A 20,667-nucleotide genomic window follows, 5' to 3' on the forward strand; every position below is an offset into this window, starting at 1 on the left:
AAAGTAAATAGCCAAATCATTTAGGAATATTTTGTAGACATTATGAAAATAATCTATACTGTAATGCAGAAACACTACATAGAATTCTCGAAAAAAAAAACTGTTATATTACTTAACACTGCATGATAGAAAAAGTAAATAAATAGAACAATTCTTGCAGGAACAAAATCCTGCAGGGTTTTGCCCCAACCCCGATAAAAACTCACCTGCCTGTAGTTTTCTAACCCTTAAGACCTTGATTGGTTTATTCAGGTGTGTTTGATTAGGGCTGGAGCAAAACTCTGCCGGACTCTGCGCCTCTCCAGGACCCTGCTATGTGGTTGGCTATTAAAAAAAATAGAAATGACTAAAGCACATTACAAAATTACAAAAATTAAAATGAAACTGATTAATCTCATTCAAAATATGAATAGGTCTAAATACTATAACAGTATATAAATAATAGTAAAATAACACTGAGACAAATAAATAAAAGTAAAGAGTTCCGGTTATTCATCAATTCGTCTTTATCACGTTCACAATCCTGCTCTGATAAGAAGGTATTTGTCGCCATCTAGTGGTGTGATACTCGAACAATAGCGGAAAAGTAGGTCAAGCTGTGATGACGTCAGACGCAAAAGAGCGTCGCTGAATTTTCCTCATCGATCGCAGGTGTCTCTCTACCGGTCATTGCGAAGCAGTTACAGTACGTATTTAGGTAACATCACTTTTAGTTCGCATTCATCTACAAAGTAATTTTTTCTGTGTTGTAATCGCGTTGACTGGATATCTCTAGTATTTTCTTTGTAGACACATCTTTTAAAGCTAGCTAGTAATGTTTACTATTGATTAGATTGTCGCCAAGATAATATTGTGATTTTGACACAACAGTAACTAATTTGTAGAACTGTATCGATTCGTTTGTGTAACACCAAGAGAAAGCCCACAGCCAGCGGCAACTTCTGGAACCTCAAGTTATATATTTATTATTTACCGAACACTAATTCAGACTTCCTGTATGTTATTCTGTCTCTAAACCCGTTTAACACGCGTTTTGAACTCTTTTGTCTAGTGCTTACGAAACTGAGGGTTTCGTTTGTGGTATTTTCAAACAATATAGAGTCAATAAAACAAGACATTTGCATTCAGGTATTTGTGCTTGGTTTCCTCAATCCTCTTATCAACAAAGTCACAGCAATGTCAGTGTTCCACATGCTCTCTCAATCCGTCATGAACTCGGTAGTTTTCACACTAGTAATGTTGTTAGCTGTTACCCATAAAATACACAAATAATCGTTGATGCACAGCAAACCAGTTTAGGCATTTTTAACCTGCAGGCTCATAGACTGTAAAAAAAGGCAGGCTACAGCAAAACATTACATTTATACAATATATTTTAACAATTATTATTATCAAGTTGTTCTGGGATCTGTTTTCATCTTTGTTTGCTAAGATACAATACTACACATTTCCTGTTTGAGGCTATTAATGGTAAATCATGCATACAATGCACATTAGTTACTTTACGTGTTGCTTACTATTGATAGCATGGAGATGTACTTTATTAGGCTAACTATTAACGTATATCTTTTTTGCTCAGAATGACATTGGGAGCAATTGCCTCTGTGATCCTCGCCATAGGAGGAGCCGCAATGTTTTCTGCTCTTCATAAGATTGAGGAAGGACATGTGGGTGTTTACTACAGGTCAGTTGCTCAAGATTTTCCAATAATCTGCTCCCAGAACCAAGCAGATGCTCCACAGCATGTCAGTCTCTACTCTATGGCTCGTATAACTGTGTGTGCTTCTCTCCTCTCAGAGGTGGAGCTCTGCTGACCGCCACCAGTGGCCCTGGATTTCATCTGATGCTGCCGTTTATTACTTCATTCAAATCTGTACAGGTAAAAGGCAGACTTTTTATGTATAGTTAAACTCAAGTTTTCTTTTTCTTATTGCATCTCCTGTCTTTTCGTACAGACAACCCTACAAACAGATGAAGTAAAGAATGTTCCATGTGGCACAAGGTGAGGTTAATTGCTCATTCATCAGAATCATGTGCATGCAAAGCAAGAGCAAGAAAGCCAGCGTTAGTGTAGGCGTTTGGTTTTCTCCATTGCTGCATACAAAATTCTTGTTTGTTGAAATCTGGCCTGCAGTTCTGTATAGCCACTATCATATAGGCCGGTTTCACAGTCGGGGCTTAAGCCAGGATCAGGCCTTAGTTCAATTAGGGCAGTTAAGTAGCTTTTATAAACGTGCCTTAGAAAAAAACATTACTGGTGTGTACATTTAAAACATTTAAGATATGTATTTTTAGGATATGTCATTGCAAGTTGCTTTTAGTTAAAACAGCTCAAACATGTATTTTAGTCTGGGACTAGCTTAAAACTTGTCTGTGAAACCGGGGGATAGTGTCGTGGAAAAAGTCTTCTCCACACGGAGTCACGAAGTATCAGATGTCCAAACTTCGACTTTATTGGTGGAGACAACAAAGCCGAGATGCCTGCAGAACATCTAACAACCTCAGTCAAGACTGTCACTTTTACAGTCTCTTACACCTCTTAATACAGGTTCCTGCTCCACAGCAGTTCAGGAGAATCCTACCTAGACTGAAGGTTGAAACTGTAATTTAGTGAGCAGACACAATTGATCGACTATAGTATAGAGTTTAGGTTTAAGACATTTAAATCTGGCTTAACACATTTCACAATTCTGTTCCCTCCTCCTTTCCTTATCATTTCCTGTCATCTCTACTGTTCTATAAAAATTAACGCTTATTCTTCCCTGAGGTTTTTTCAGATTATTGCTGTAATTAATAATGTATTTATTGTATTTGATTATTATATTTACTGAAAGGTGCAGTTAGTAATGTCTGAGAAATGATGTTGAAAATTAAATCAACACCTAAACAAACAATTTTGTTTATTTGCTAGATGTCTGTTCTGTGTTTGTGTGCTATAAAATTGTGTTTGTACATAGTACTGGTCGTGTAAATATGAGACAAAAATAAAGTAGATTGGACCGATCCAAGCGGGACATTTGTAGAAAGACTGTAGAAACTACAGAGAGATGGCTGAGATAATACCAAAGAGGAAAAGGTCAGAGGAAAATAATTGGAGGAATGACCAGACGAGCTAGGATCCGCATTAATATTAGAAAAAAATTCCAGCACTAGAGAGACGTTAGAGAGCGGGAAGGCCTTAAAGTGGACGCTGTGGTTGCTTTGTTTCTGCTCCATACATGAGTACTATTGTTTTTTTGCTATGTTTCACAGAACCAAGATATGCTGTTGTTGTTGTTGTTGTTGTTGTTGTTGTTGAATCACAGCTGATTCATCCACACGTGTGCCAGCTGTCTGATGCGTCAGTTGTTAGTGGTTGCTTAGTGTGTTTGTTATTTTGGGGGCGGAGCAATGAATGGAGGGGTGTGTTTGTTTGTTTGTCAATTTCAAATATCAACAGTGTTTCTCAGTAGTTGCTTACTGCAACTTTAATATCTTTAAATCTGTTATATGTTTCTATAAAGAATGCTGTTCAAAAGTTTGGGGTCAGTAAGATTTTTGATGTTTTTTAAAAGAAGATTCTTGTTCACCAATGCTCCATTTATTTAATCAAAAATAAAAGCAAACAGTCATATTATGACATATTATTTCAATTTAAATATTTTTAAAAAGTAATTTATTCATGTGATTGCAAGGCAGCATCATTACTCCAGTCTTCAGTGTCACATGATCCTTCAGAAATCATTCTAACAAGATGATTTGCTGCTCAAGAAACATTTATTCTTATCACAGCTGAAAATAGTGGAAATGTGGAAACCATTATACATTTCCTGTGGGATTTCTTTTTTCTTTTTGATGAATAGGAAGTTCAAAAGAACAACATTTACTTGGAATAGAAAACTTTGTAACATTATAAATGTCTTTACTGTTGTTTTTAATTGATTTAATGGGTCCTTGTTGCTAAATACTTTTAAATTACAGCTGGCATAGCACAAGTTAACAAAACAGATTGTCAGTCTTGTATCGCTGATCATCTCAGACACATGCTGTTGTGTGGGAGACCCTGTGTGAGATTTATTTTAGAAATAGATTTTCACACTCTTTCATATATGGCAACATGTTGTTTTGCTTTGCAGTGGAGGTGTAATTATCTACTTTGATCAGATTGAGGTGGTGAACTACCTTGTTCCCTCAGCAGGTAAAATGATTTTTTCGCCATTTATATTGTAGAACTGCATAAAAGGCTGTTGTTGGGGATGATGGACAACTGGGAACATTTTCCTGGGCTTGTAACATGGGAGGGCCCATTAAAGAGCCTTTTTGGCATAGCCTGCTTGCTCATAAATATTTTATCCCACTCCCCATGAATTTACGTGATGAGTCAGACTACATCTGTCATTTATTTTATGTGCTCTATTCATCTCTTTCCTAACATCATTGTCTGTTCTGCTGCAGTTTATGGCATTGTGAGAAACTTCACTGCTGACTATGACAAAGCCCTGATTTTCAACAAGGTTCACCATGAGCTGAATCAGTTCTGTAGTGTGCACTCACTTCAGGAGGTCTACATAGGTCTATTTGGTAAGTGTTGTGTTGCTATACCGTGTTAAATGATTTTATATATTTAAACTTTTTAATATTTTGCTGCCATAATTCGAAGCAATGGTCTCTTCCTTGCAGCTGACCTTAACTGCCTCACAAAAGACTCTCATTGAAAGTGCATTTCTGTAAATGCATTTTTTCCCCCTTCAAACTGATGGGTGAATTTAAATAATTTTATGCATTTTTTTCTCTACTAAAATGTCAAGACGCCCTGAATGCACAATATAATTCACTAGGAAGGTTTAGGAAATAGAAAATATGATGTTTTTGTTCATAATGAAAAACCTTAACAGTGATTAATTTGGATTTTCTTTAGCTCTAGAAATGCATGTTAAAGTTTTGCAGTGTGAGAAGTTCATAATTAGCCTGGCTCCGCCCTCCTACGTACTTCCGCTCAATTTCATTTTCCTTCAGTACTACGTCTGGGATTGCGCTGTAGACTTTGGTTTTCTCCGATCAATTTTTTACCGGGCCAATCAGCGAACAGAGGGAGTGGCTGAGAACGATGACGTTGATGTCGACTCGTGCGTTATTTTGAGTTGTAGTTCAAAATAAGAAAGATGCGAGCGAAGCCATTCGGTCCGTTGTGGCAACGCTGCCGAATATCAAGAAGTTAAAGCCGGAGCAAGAACAATCTTTGCTTAGTTTTGTGTTTATGGCCATCCTCCCACGGGGTTCGGGAAAAGACAGATGTCACGACCAAACGTTAGCGATTGGTTATGGCAGATAGAGTGACTCTGGGCAGATCCAATAGTTTTAGACTTCAATAGAATACCCGCCTACAAGGAAGTTAACGCTTGTCAATGGAGCGGTGCCAGACTCTCTGTACAAATGAAATGTACGAGAGTCTTGTAGAACCAGGCTAGTTCATAATGGCTTTAGATCTCTAAAATAAATGCACTTCACAATGGTGTGAGGGATTACAGCCCTCTAGTGGTGATGTTGCGGTGTTGCACATGTGACTTGAATTCACCCAAATATTATTATAGTATTGTAGTACATAAAGAATTTTTATTTTGGGTGAACTATCCCTTTAAGCTTCACAAGTACTTTTTATTTGCAATTGTGAAAATTATTCAATTGTAATCATAATATATAATGTAATCATAATATGTTTTTAAAATTCTGATAATATTGATTATGCCATGCATATATAGCCATTGCTGCTGATATGGCATTAAATCATAAAGAAAGTAAATATTTGCAGTTGTGATGAGAAAATGAGTGACCTGTTGATTCTTCTCCGGCCTTAGATCAAATAGATGAGAATCTAAAGCTCACGCTACAGGAGGATCTTACCAACATGGCACCTGGACTCATCATTCAGGTGGGATTCATCATTTATCATTTTTTGGCAATTTTTCTGCTCCAATCCACAGAGTTCTGTTCTTGTCAACATTCTATCTTCTGTACATTTTATACATTAGGGCTTAGCTAAAAGGCTTTACTCAGCCTGAAGCCATCCTAGCTGTATATGACATTCTTCTTTCAGATTAATACAATCAGAGTTATATTAAAAACTGTCCTGGCTCTTCCAAGCTTCATAATGGCAGTGAATGGCTTTATTTTTCTTACTGGTCCTCTAGGATGGAGGTTTAGCACAGGGCTAATAACTCTGTCTTGTAAAAAACAAACATGTTACGGAAACAGCAATAGAAGGAATCGACTCTACTGGGCGTGACGGACTTCGACGGCTATCTTCAGATGCTAGGATGAATTCCATTGGTAAAAGCCGAAAGGAAGCCAGTGACAGGAAGGTGGAAATTCTGAACGCCAAGCTTAAGACTAGGATGGGATTTGGAATGTAAGAACAATGTATGATACAGGCAAATTAGCACAAGTGACATCAGAGATAACAAGATACAACATAGATATACTAGGAGTAAGTGAAAGTAAATGGACAGGATCAGGAAGACTCACAACAAGCACAGGGGTAACAGTGCTGTACTCAGGAAGAGATGACCACCAACATAGGGAAGGAGTAGCCATCATTCTGAAGAAAGGAGTAGAGAAGAGCTTGATAGAGTGGAAACCTGTTAATAGTAGGCTCATGAAGATTAGGCTGAGGGAGAAGCAAATTAACACAACTATCATCCAGTGCTATCCTCCAACAAATGACAGCGATGACACCTGGAAGGATGAATTCTACGAACAACTACAGGCTATATTGGAAACTCTACCCAGACACGACATGAGGATAGTGACGGGGCACTTAAACGCCAAGATGGGAAACAGCAACACAGAACACGACAGGGCGATCGGAAGAGAAGGTTGTGGTGTCATAAATGAGAATGGGGAGAGGTTAGCAGAGCTTTGAACCATGCATGACCTCGTCGTTGGGGGAACCCTGTTCCAACACAAGGTCATTCACAAGCTAACATGGTACTCTCCAAATGGAAAGGATCAAAATCAAATAGATCATTTCATGATAAATGCCACATGGAGACTCTCTTTACTTGATGTCAAGGTCAAACGAGGAGCAGACGTTGGTAGCGATCACCACCGTGTAATAGCTGTGCTGAGAATAAAGCTTAGGAAAACAGGAACCAGAAAGACAGCCAGGAAACAATTCGATGTTAGAAAGCTACACGATACCAAGGTCAGAAGTTATTTTGTGCTACAACTAAAGAACAGATTCCAGGCAGTAGCAGATATGTTGGATCATACTGAGCCAAAGTCAGACGATATCAACTAGGGGTGGCACGGTACATGAAAAAACATCCGAACCGTTCGGTTCGCATGTCTCGGTTCGGTGCGTGTGTGCGTCGCACGGTTTGACGCATGCGCAATGTAACCTCGTGCCTGTGACCTCAGACAGTGTTTTTACTTTTTGCACGAAATAAGAGATGTGTGGACAATGGACATACATATTAGGCTTGTTGGACTTGAACCGGCGCTGCACACAACCGATCGATGAATAACATCAAAGTACCGCGAGAGCAACGGCTCTGTATGCTTTTCAATCACTGTCGCGGTACTTTGATGTCATAAACCGATCGGTCTGTGCAGCGCCGGTTCAAGTCGAACAAGCCTATGTCAAAGTGGAGTATGGAGTGCTGCAGGTCTCCTCACGTATAGAAATGGCAAGTGGGAGAGATAAGGAAGGCTAACCGGAGTTGGAGGATGCGCCAGCGTCGTATTGCTAAGTCCGGTGTGTGGGAACATTTTGGATTTCATGTTACCTATGATATTTAAATATATACAGTGACACTAAGTTTAGATACGAACTCCAGTCATATGTTTCCAAATACTGCACTTTAATTTCAAGTGAAAAAAAAATTATCCTCACTCTCAGGGAATAGAAGCATTGTTGATACTGTTTTTGTGTTGAGGTTGAACTTATGTTTCACTTTATGGTTATGGCCTTTGCTATTGTTATAGCCTCATTATTGGCAATTATGTGTAACATATTTTGACTTATTTAAAAGATAGTGCTTTAAGAGTTCTTCTCTTTTTCTTTTAAAATATAAATATTTTGTAAGAGCTACACTGAAGTTAACAGTTTGATAACTGCAAGTTAATTTTAATCTTTGTGTGCTAAAAATGCACATAAGTCCCTGTAGAGATAGCAATACACATTCTCCTTTTTTGCCAAATAAACAAAAGCATTTCATCAATGTCTTCTCTCTTGCTGTATCAAAATGTCACTTAGCTTTCCTCAGAGATGATCTCAATAATGTGCTTAAAGTCAAGTCAAATTCAAGTCAAGTTTGTGCATGATTACATTAAATACATTTTTTTTAATACTGTATCCTAAATTGTGGATAATTAAGCTACAGTATAGCCTATATCATATGGTGAAGTACATTTCTGGAGTGTTAAAGATTAAAAGAAAAAATAACAACAAGAACCGTACAGAACCGAAAACCGTGACCCTAAAACCGTGATACGAACCAAACCAGGGGTTTTGTGAACCGTGCCACCCCTAATTTCAACATTATGTGGGAACAGACCAAAACAGCTTATGTGAAGACCAGTAAAGCCTGTCTTGGATACAAGCTCAAGGAAAAGAAGGAATGGATAAGTGATGACACATGGCAAACTGTAGAAAATAGAAGGGGCTTAAAGAAGAAAGTGAATGAGACAAAGTCTGAACAGCTTAAAGAAAAATACAGGAAACAGTACCAAGAAACAAACAAAGCAGTGAGAAGGAAAGCCAGAGCAAACAAGCGGACATATCTAAAAGATCTTGCAAGCCAAGCAGAAGAGGCAGCTAGGAAATGGGAGCAAGGAAAACTCTACAAGATCACCAAAATAGTGAGTGGCAAACACAGACGAACAACTGAGGCACCAATAGTAGACAAAAGGGTTCCGCTATTGACAATGGAGTCACAACAAGAAGCTCGATGGGCAGAGCACTTCCAGGAAGTTCTACAGACCACCAGAAACAGAACCAGATTTCCAGCATGCAGAGAATGACTTGGACATTAGCATTGAAACACCAACAAAAGAAGAAATAGTCTCAGCCATTAAGTCCCTAAAAAATGGAAAAGCCCCTGGCCAAGATAACCTAAATGCAGAGCTGTTTAAAGCAGACCCATACCTTGCCTCCAAAATACTTCAACCACTATTCAAACCTATCTGGGAGAAAAAGGAAATACCTGATGACTGGTCGGAAGGAATTATCATAAAGATTCCAAAGAAGGGCAACTTGAGAGATTGTAAAAAATGGCGCGGAATCGCACTCCTATCGATACCGAGCATAATCATGGCAAAAATCATTGAGCAGCGTCTCACAAGAGGCAGGAGATAAGAAACTCAGGAATGAACAGGCAGGATTCCGTAAGGGGGGGGGGGGGGTGCATTGACCAGATATTTGCATAGAACAATGCACAGAATGGCAGAGGAAAATATACATCAATTTTATCGACTTTGAAAAGGCATTCGATAGTATACAACGAGACGGCCTCTGGAACATCTTAAGGATGTATGAAATTCCACAACACATAGTGGACCTCATCAAGACCTTCTATGCCAACTTCAAATGCCGGGTGGGAAACAGTAGCCTGGCATTCCAGGTAAAGACAGGAGTCAGACAAGGATGCGTGATGTCAGCATTAATGTCAGCAACTCTTCAACATCGTTATCGACTGGGTGATGCGCCGCACAACAGAAGACCAAACAAGAGGTATATGATGGACCCTCTTCTCAGCATTGGAATACCTTGATTTTGCTGATGATCTGGCTCTGGTCTCACACACTCACCAACACATGCAAGAGAAAACATCACGTCTCATCTACTTTGCACAGCAAGTTGGGCTGAAAATAAACCAGAGAAAATCTGAAGTGATGGCGCTAAACATCTCAGATCCATTACCAATACATGTGAATGGAGAAGCTCTACTAATAACAAATGAGTTCACCTATCTTGGGAGTACTGTAAGACATGATGGGGGTGCACACATTGACATTAAAAACAGAATCAACAAAGCCAGAAATGCGTTCAGAATGATAGACAACATATGGAAGTCTCAGCAGTGTAGAACCAAGACAAAACTCAAATTATATCAGAGCTGCGTCCTATCCACCTTAATGTATGGCGCAAAATGCTGGAGAATGACAGCAAGTGACATATGCCAACTGTCAATCTTCCACACAAGGAGCCTGAGAAGAATCTGTGGGATTTTTTGGCCAATCAAGATATCAAATGAGGATCTATTAACAAGATGTCAACAAGACAGCATGGAAAGCATCGTAACAGCGGGCGCTGGAACTGGATTGGGCATGTTTTGAGAAGAGAACAAGACAGCATCCCAAGAGTTGCCCTTCATTGGTCACCCGAAGGTAGAAGAAAGAGAGGACGACCCAAGATCACCTGGTGTCGCACAATAGAGGAAGAAATGAAATCTATAAACCTGACATGGAGAGATGTCCATTAAATAGCCAAGAATCGATCAGAGTGGAGGACCTTCGTTGCTGCCCTACATTCCAGAGGCATAATGGGCAGTAAGTAAGAATGGCTGTATGTCTTTGGAAGTCCATCATAGCGCATCTATTCATGATTAAAGTTCTCCACGCATGTCCGGGGGTTAATAAAGGCCTTCTGAAGTGAAGCGATGCGTTCGTGTAAGAAAAATATCCATATTTAAAACTTTATTCGACTAAAATAACTAGCTTCTGGCAGACGGCTCTATGCACCAATTTACGCCAAAAGAGTAACACTGAAACATTATAACTCCGATTGTATTCGTCTGAAAGAATTATGTCGTATACACTTAGGATGGCTTCAGAGTGAGTAAATCATGGGCTAATTTTCATTTTTGGGTGATCTATCCCTTTAAACGGGTACTTTGAATTCAGGAAAGATAACCATGGTCTTTCGTAATTTATTACAAAAACATACTTTTTCAAGACTTTATCTGGTTTCACAAAGACCAGAGATAAGATGCTGAATATAACTTCTTTGTATATTTGTGCATGTGTTTGTCTTGTATTATTTAGATTTGGTTTGGCTGGAATCCGATTTCAAAATCCCTTTGGTCCAGATTAACCAAGATTTCACAAGCAAAGACGCTTAAAACAGCCTTCCTCGTAATAAATTGTGCAAGCAGTAGAATTAAGTTGTTACTGTTTCTCATCTATTAGCACTAAAAATGTGCAAGTCATCAGCTTGTTGGTACAACACTGAGATCATTAGGAAACTGATTCATGCTTCCTTGTAGCCTGAATATTCTGGATGGAACTTTTGTGGATAATGTGTCATTCACCTGATGCACGATGAGCTGTGAGTCACATGAGGAGTATGTAAACATGTCTAATTTAAGTAAACTAATTTTGTTCCGTGATCTATTTGTTCTGACTCCTTTCCCAAGGCCCTTGCAGCAAAAAGGGGGAAAAAAAGAAGAGAGAAAGTCAAATATCTAATTAGAATTTGTTTATTAACAAAAAGGATGTCTGTCTGTCTTTAACTTTTTTCTCTCTTACTCTCTCCTCTGTTCCTCTCCCCTGTAAGCAGGCAGTCCGTGTTACCAAACCAAACATTCCAGAAAGCATTCGCAGGAACTATGAATTAATGTGAGTTTATGAGAACCTTTTGCATGTCATAGCTGTTGATGATCTTATTGTGTTACAACCAGGACCCAAAATGACTATGAAAAATACTAACACAGTGAGTGAATGTAGTGGTAATAATTGTTTATATCTGATTTATGATTTATATTATGCCTCTATGACAAAGGAATTATTCTTCTTAATATTTTTTTTTATTAATTAATAATCTTGCTTATTAGTGACACACAGTACAGGTTGTTAAGTTACTCACAGCATCATACACAAAATGAGCCACTCACAGTACTGGAGGAAAAAAGTGCACAAGTAGTATGTATTTTCTGCATTTGTTTGAGTATTTTATATATTTGAGTCACTCTCATCCATTAGGCTCAGACAGAATGTATAGTGTTGCCAGCTGGCAAGTAACTTTGTATTTGCATATGAGTCTACATTTTGGACCCTTGTTACAGCATAACTTTTCATTCTATAACTAAATTGCAACACTGTATTTTGGTCTAAAGAAAGTATATTCTGTCAGTCCTTATCAATTAAGCTTGACTGAAACAGAATCTCTCTTTTTTTATTTTGTGTGTCTTCTCAGGGAGAGTGAGAGAACAAAGTTACTTATTGCGGCTCAGACACAGAAGGTGGTAGAGAAAGAGGCAGAGACGGAGAGGAAAAAGGCTGTCATTGGTGAACAAAGATGTTTTTTTTTAGTTCTCTGCCTGATTAGCATGTTTGGTTGTGCGGATTGGATACCGATGAAGTTGTTGCTTAGTAAAATAATGTTTCTCTACTTTTTTCCTGTCTGCAGAGGCAGAAAAGGTGGCACAGGTGGCTGAAATCAAATACGGCCAGAAAGTTATGGAAAAAGAAACAGAGAAAAAGATATCAGAAATTGAAGGTAGGTTAATGTGTGTTCATGTTCGCTCAGAGGTTCAAGACTGCAATGTAGGATAATAAAAACAGGTTGGATTAACCATATGGGCGTTTGGGCACTGATTTGATCAAAATATAAAATGAACAATGATCAGGGTTTGAAAGAAATGACCTCAGCATTATATACCAATTTCATAAATTAAATATAAAATTAAATTCAAAAGTTCTGGTTGAGTAAGATTTTTTTTAGGAAATTAATACTTTTACTATTCGGCAAAGGTGCATTTAAAGTGTCTACCAAACCAACATGCAGATCACTTTTTGAAGCACATTGTTACAGAAGCTGTTAGGTTCAAAACTTTCATCAATACTAATATAAAAAAAAATAATAATAAAAAAAAAGAGTTTGTCTCGTCAACGTGAAAACTATGTGAGAATGAAACAAGCAAAAAACAAAACTACACTAGTAGAAAACATACTGAAGAGTAAGCTGACCATTTGTAAAACTACTGGTAGTTTATATATATATATATATATATATATATATATATATATATATATATATATATATATATATATATATATATATAAACTATCAGTAGTTTTATAAATGGCCATCTTACTCTTCAGTATGTTTTCTACTGTGCAGTTTTTGGAATGTTTTTTTAAGGTTAGGTTTCTTTGCCGCCTTACTGTAATAGTGGGAAAAATACTTCCCTGAAAAAAATGGACTGAATCATACATGCCAAAAGCCACAGTGTTAAGGTTTTATGAGAATATTTGTTTTGAAGTTGTTATGGAGTGTCTGAACTAAAGTGAAGCTAAAAACTGGATAGAATGGCAGATATTTTATTTTCTCAATGTTTGTGCAAGATGGTGTTGTAAATGCAGATGCAAGGACTGGTTGTTCTGAACATGCTTTGGAACTTTTATAATAGTTTATTATTATGGTGGTATTCATTAAAACACAGTATATATAGTTGGATGGAAAGTTTATGCTGATCAATTGTGTTAATCATAATAAAAAGAGATTTGTTTTTTTCTCAAAAGGCCTCATCATGTTTTGATCTCTGACAGGGCTGCTTAACAATTATAAAAGGGCTGCTATATATACTGTCTGGTAATACTTGGATATCCGCTCTACTGGTCTTCCCAGCGGTACTGAAAACGGCCAGAATGTCTTAGCAATTCTCAACTGAGTTTTGAATGTTGGTTATAAAACTAGTGACTAATCTGGCAGGAGTGCAACAAAATCAGTCATTTTTTCCCATTAAAAGGTTTTACGTATAATAAAATGAATAGTACTTTTGAAAAAGAAAAAAAAAAAACAATAAAAATCATGTAGACAGTCATACCAGTCGTCTAATAGTTGTCCTCTTTATTTTATGTGGAAGCTGGTTGCCTCATGGCGGCCAACATGTTGAGAGACTAAGATGCTTTCACACTATGCCGGAATTAAAAGATTACGACTTGTTAAAATCAGTCACAAACTTGTAGTTTTAAATTATAATTAAAGCTGCAAGCAGCATTTAGCGCTGTTCAAGCAGTTTAGGCATTTAAGATTTTTAACCACACAAGCATCAAAAGACATTACGTTTTTGTACACTACATTTTATGTAGCAAGCATTTAACCACTGAAATCATAGATGGAATAGACCATGTTTTAGCATGACTTACCATGTTCCAGTATGATTTACTATGAATCTAGCATGATTTACCACAGTTTACCATGATATACCAAGTTCCAGTATGATTCACCATGATTTACCCTGCTCTAGCATGGTTTACCACAATTGAACACATTCCAGTATGATTTAATATGATTCTAGCATTATTTACCAGTTTACCATGATTTACCATGTTATAGGATGATTTATCATGATATACCACATTCTAGAATGATTTACCAGGATTGTAGCATGATTTACCCTGCTCTAGCATGGTTTACCACAATTGAACACACTCCAGTATGATTTAATATGATTCTAGCATGATTTACCAGTTTACCATGATTTACCATGTTATAGGATGATTTATCATGATATACCACATTCTAGAATGATTTACCAGGATTGTAGCATGATTTACCATGATTCATCACATTGCTAGCATTATTTGCCATGATACACCATGTAATAGTATTATTTACTATGATTTACCATGTTTCTATCGTGATTTAACATGATTTACCACATTGCTAGCATTGATGTGAAGTGTCAATAGCAATGACATGATACACTTTGATAAAAAAATTGTCTTATAATAGATAACATGGAAAAACAGGTTTGCTTTAGTGCAGAATACTGGTGAAAATCAGGTCTGTCAAAATGAAAGTGAGCCAATAAGTGGTCTTCTACTGCCCTCTGCTGGCCATTATACTTATTAATAAAAAGTTTTCACAGGTGCTTTTGCACTCATGTGTAGACATATGCTTACACATACACACACACACACACACACACACACACACACACAGACAAATGTTTTTTTTTTTTTTCAATGCTATTGGGATGTGTCATTATGAAAATATACTTTAATGGTCTATAACATAGGTTCTCAAAGTGCGGCCCGCGGGCCAATGGCGGCCCGTGGAAACATTTCTGGCGGCCCGCGATAACATCTGAAAAACATCTGTAAAACTGTTAAAACTGTACATTGCTTTGAAAAAATTAATCTATCCGTTTAGTGGTGTTTAGCGGCCGAAAACAGCACCGCAAATCCCATTAAAATTTAAAAGGGTATGTTGAGAAAGTAATCAATATTCAGTGTGACTTAATGACAAGCTTATTAATAGCCTCCATTAACTTTAAAATTTTTCGCTGGCGCGAACACTTGCATTTTCCTATCAACAGTGGAAACAATTAAAATACTCTATCATTTCTGGTCATACAGAAAATAATAATACATTATTCACAACTACTTTTATTTGTGTAAACTCATAATAACAAGAAAACATTGTGCTTTTGTAAAATAAAATAAAACAATCAGTATAGCTAGCCTACGCGCTTTCATGATCTCCGTGAACTGGAGCGCGAGAACTGAAACAATATAACCTATGTAGGCGAAAGCTTGAAATGTCCACTTTTAAACAAATTCGAATCGAAAGCAATACCTTCTGATTATGTAATCCGTATGAAAGGTGCATTTCTCTCTAAAAGCGCATCTGCTTAACAGCGGAGATCGAGATGTGCTTTTAGCCGACACATAGAAAATAATAATTAATAAACAATTAAAATGCCTCGCTGTTTTTTTCAGACACATTTATTATCATTTGCCTATAACTCACCTATAAATCACCTTTCTGTGGGCTGTGGTTCCAGAGACACAGGCTATATGGCTCTTCTCATTCAGCACTGCGGAAAAAATATAAATTCCAGGTTCTAATTTGGTCTTAGAAAACCAGTAAAATCGACATGTTTTCCATATTAATTCGTGAATATTTTAAATGTTTAATAAAGCGGCAAAAAGTAGGCTAATTTAAACAAAAATCTGAAAAAGTCTGTCGATATTTACTTTTTTGCGCAGCAGTTGCTGTTGCCAGTTCAAATTAAAATGTTGGTGTTCAACTTTGCGTTTTAAAAAGACAACAACCGTTAATTTTTCGTTTTTCAGTTACGGTAAAAAAAAAAAGATAATAATAGCGCAAAACATTTGCGAAAATCTGCAGTGATGGAAACGCGACTGACAGGCAATGATAGATATGAATGATGATGACTTGTTTGGTAAGCTTCTATTTGAAAAGTTTCTGTTAAAAAAAAACTCGCCAGGTTTTGCCTCAGTTATGAATTAAAATGTGTTTATTGCAATAAATGTAAACCTTAGAGATGCAATCTGTTCATTAAAATTATTTCAAATGGGGTTTTTTTTCAGTTTTTTTTCTTTTTCTCCCCCGCCCCTTTGGCGGCCCTCAGTTCAATGTTGGGTTACTAAATTGGCCCTCACCTATGAAAACTTTGAGAACCCCTGGTCTATAAGCATTTCACATATTTCTTTGTGAAGCTAGATGAGGATGGGACCTTTCAAACAAGCTATCCCACAAGAATCTAGGTGGTCTAGGTAGGGAGTTACAGCTGTTCCAAGCCGGAGGTCTCACGGTTTATATATATATGCAATAAAGTTTTGAACATATATTAATGCAAATACTTTTCTTCTTTCATATGTGCAAAAAAATGAAATGAATGAAATGATTCCACAGAGACATTCTTCAATATGCAAACAATTGAACTTGAATAAATTAATTGATTGTTAATATTACTTATTTTCATATGCATTGTTTTAAAAAAAAAACATTGTATTATTCCGGCAATAAAATACAGTTTTGTTTTCTATGACTTGGTTTGATTCCATGTATTTTTTAATGGTACATTTTTCATATTAACTAATAAAAATGCTTAAACACATTTTGCTATAGCTTTAGATATTTGAAATAAATGGTAGGTAAAAGAAAATGCTTATTACAGTTTTCCCATTTAAAACGCAATTTTTAGTTTTCATTTTAATCATATAATTTTATTGAAAAAAAAAATTCTCAAATTTTCATGTTTACTCAATAATTTATGCTTACACACACACACACACACACTTTTGGGATGTTATTGTGAAAATCTAATTTAGTTTAATATAGTTGATAAAATCTAATTTAGTTTAGTTGAATATTTAGGTAATATAGTTTAATAATATTAAACTATATTACCAGTCCATCATAATAATAAAATAAATAGCTTTAAGAAGTAAAATGGCCTGCAGAGGGCAGTAGAAGACCACTTATTGGCTCACCTTCATTTTAAACTACTTGGTTTCATTAGTATTCTGCACTCAAGCAAAGCAGTTTTTTCATGTTAACTCCATAATGCATGCTTACACACACACACACACACACACACACACACACACACACACACACGTGTGGGATATGTTATTTTTGAAATCTCTTTTAATGGTCTATAAGCATTTCACATATTTCTCTGTGATGTAATAATATACAACTAATTTAAAAAATAGCTTTAAGCATTTGTTTGTAAGCCAATACTGAAAGCTGATAAAAAGATTAAACGTGTATAATCATAATGCTCCCTCTAGTGGACAACAGTGGTATTACAGCCTTTATAGAGTTGAAATGAATGAATGGAAATTTGTTTTTTCACTTATATCTCGGGAACAAGAAAGTGAAAAAATCTGAAACTCAGAACTTAGATAGTGTCCGAGGAGCCCTGTTGAACCAGACCATCCCGGTGTTGGTGGCCGATCGGGGCCGGGAGTTATGCCCGTTCAAAGGCATGTCTTTTGGGGCTTATATCTCTGGAATCCCAAATCGCACCAAACTCGAATCGAAGCTAGGTGAGGACGAGCCCTTTCCAACGAGCTATCCCACAAGAATCTAGGTGGTCTAGGTCGGGAGTTACAGCCGTTCAAATTCGGGGGTCTCTCGAATTAGCGATCCGCGGGGGGGCCGCTCCCGAGGCCCGCGACGATAGTGTTCGATCAAGGCCCAATAGAGGACCTTACCATCCAAATTTGAGCGCGCAGGGAGTTTCCATTTCCGAGTTATGAGTAAATTTGTACTGGGAGGGCGTGGCCTAACGTTATACTTTCGTTTTCAGCCTTCCTGTGACACAATTGTGAATAATACATGAATTTTAACAAAATGTGATTGTAAATGTTAAAATAAGGATTTTATAAAGTCTAAATATGAATTATATATAACAATATTAGGGAGTAGTATGATGAAATGACAGCAGGGGGCAGTAAAATACCACTTATTGGCTGTTATACGTCCTATTATAGCCATCCAAATGAAGAAATTATACCTTTTTTGATAATTATTGATCTAGAGAGTCCAGAGAATTGTACTGCACTGGTTTTAAACATTATGATTTGAAAATTATATGATCATAGATGGAAAATACCATTTACAGCCAATACAGGCAATTTACCATAGGAAATATTTGGTTTTAAAGCTTTTTAACAGTTATAGCGCCACCTATGGTCCGATCTCCATGAAACTTTGCATGCTTCTTCACATTGTTATGACATATGCTCATCAATTTTTGTTCTGATTTTTTATTTATGATTTATAGGCTTTTGAGTGTATTTTGTCACGCCCATTTTCTAAATGACCCTGTTATAGCAAACCAAAGGACAAAGTTCAACTTTTTTTCGATAATTATTGATCTAGAGAGTCCAGAGAATTGTCCTAGACTGGTCTGGTTCCGATCGGGCGAAAAACCTAGGACTAGTTCGCAAAAGTAGGTTTTTAACATATTCGTGAATATTTAATGAACGATTTGTTTGACAGCAATGGTTCAAGAGGCAAAGTTGTTCAGCATGAGGAGATCTATCAAATGATATGCATATTGTGGGGATGTGTGCAACACCACGTGATGACAGAGCCGTAAAACTCGTTAGCGCCAACTAGTGGCCGATTTCTTTCAAAACTCTTACAGACCTCTTGGGCCATGAGTTGAACATGCCCATCGAGTTTCGTTCTGATGGGCCTCCGTTAACTTTGTCTAATAGGTGCTCAAATTCATTGGCCAATGGCGGCCATGTTTTTTAAGTTACGCCAATTTCCTCATAGACATGCCTTGGACCAAGACACTGCATACCAATTTTCAAGTCAATCGGACTAACGGTCAGGTGGTCATAGTCATTTTTATGTTTTTTTTTAATGTTATAGCGCCACCTAGTGTTAGATCGACACGATTTTTTTACTGTAACCTCAGAATGAACTCATTCACATGTGTACCGAGTTTGGTGAAGCTATATCATTTACTTCTGGAGTTATAGCCATTTTAGTAAAATAGGCTCCGCCCACAACATTCATTTTGCACCCCCTAGCGACCCTGAATCAAAATTTCAACTTTTTTTCAATAATTATTGATATTCAGACTCCAGAGAACATTTCTGCACTGGTTTGGCTCCGATCGGGCGAAAAACCAGGGAGTAGTTCACAAAAGTAGTTTTTTGACAAAATTCAAAATGGCGGAAAATCTATCATGGCGGAAATAAAATCGTAGATGTACGTTTTGTTCGTCAGGCATCCAGCTTTCCAATGATATAAGACACTTGAGTTTACGACATACGGTCTAGGAGTTATGAGCAGTTTCACGTTTATGGTTGCTATAGCGCCACCTATGGGCCAATCGGTCTCATAATTTGATAACCTCTCCTCGATTTTTGTACTACCATCTGACAAAGTTTCAGCTCTCCAGCACTTACGGTTTGGGCTGCATGATGCGTTTTACGGCAGAAGAATAATAAAAATAAAGATCAGTACAAATACAATATGTTTTCAGCACTTCGTGCTTGAACACCTAATTACAACTTGTTAACTCTGAATTTTCAGAAGTTTGGATGAACCATGAATATATTATATGAGATGCTTAGCATGAATTTAAATTGCATTGACTCCTTCATCACACAATTCTGACTGAATGTTGCTGTGATTTCTGTTGTGTTAATTCTGCATTCTTTTTTGTGCTGATTTTATAGACAGCGCTTTTCTTGCTACGCAGAAAACAAAAGCAGATGCAGATTTCTACACCGCACAGAGAGCAGCTGAGGCCAATAAGGTAAACAATTAAAACTGTACCCCATCATTAATGTGCTCATTGATTTATGAAACATGTTATTCCCATCTCATTTCATCTCTTCTCACAGCTCAAGCTGACCCCTGAATATCTCCAGCTGATGAAATTTAAGGCAATCGCAGCTAATAGTAAGATTTACTTTGGAAGTGAGATCCCTCACATGTTTATGGACTCAGGACCAGGAAGCTCTTCCTCCGCTGTGTCCAAAGCCATAGACGCTCTCTCAGAGGGTATACTGGATTTGGAATGACGAGAGATGGGGTAGAACTCTGGGTTGTAGCACTGAGAAAAAATAACGGGTAATGAAAGACTAATAGCCTGTAGACTGCATTGGGACAATCTGCAGCTGATACCACTTCAGTAAAGTAACACGGTGCTTTACCTGTATCTGTACCCTGGTGACTTGATCACAAGCTAGTGGTGCTTGAACAGAGTATTATACTTTTCAATAGAACGGAATGTGGCAGTTTGAATGTGACGATGTACGCACGAGATTTGGGCATGTTTTAAAATATATCATTTATAAACTTAAACAGTCATTCAGTTTTATGTTGTTGTTTTTTTACAATGAGGGATTGGTTTATGTACTTAATAGACATCTTGGCATCTTAAAGGCTCTTATACCTCA

General features: G+C 37.1%; 1 protein-coding gene across 2 annotated transcripts; it reads left to right on the forward strand.

Annotated features, from left to right (window-relative positions):
* The first annotated feature begins 596 nt into the window (after positions 1–596).
* erlin2 (ER lipid raft associated 2) lies at positions 597–20,582 on the forward strand. 2 transcript variants are annotated; one of them, XM_077231113.1, is made up of 12 exons: positions 597–697; positions 1,580–1,684; positions 1,798–1,879; positions 1,956–2,002; positions 4,116–4,177; positions 4,435–4,560; positions 5,835–5,908; positions 11,537–11,595; positions 12,173–12,264; positions 12,386–12,475; positions 19,942–20,021; positions 20,110–20,582. In XM_077231113.1, exons 2-12 carry the CDS (start codon positions 1,581–1,583, stop codon positions 20,287–20,289), a joined length of 996 nt encoding a protein of 331 aa, XP_077087228.1. In that variant the 5' UTR covers positions 597–697; position 1,580; the 3' UTR covers positions 20,290–20,582. The 2 variants fall into 2 exon arrangements, with proteins under 2 accessions (XP_077087228.1, XP_077087229.1); XM_077231114.1 differs by having other exon boundaries at positions 597–685.
* The last annotated feature ends 85 nt before the right edge of the window (positions 20,583–20,667 follow it).

This window comes from Siphateles boraxobius, unplaced genomic scaffold (genome assembly GCF_051911475.1).
Source record: "Siphateles boraxobius isolate OS27281-9 unplaced genomic scaffold, OSU_SipBor_1 16, whole genome shotgun sequence".
NCBI lineage: Eukaryota > Metazoa > Chordata > Actinopteri > Cypriniformes > Leuciscidae > Siphateles > Siphateles boraxobius.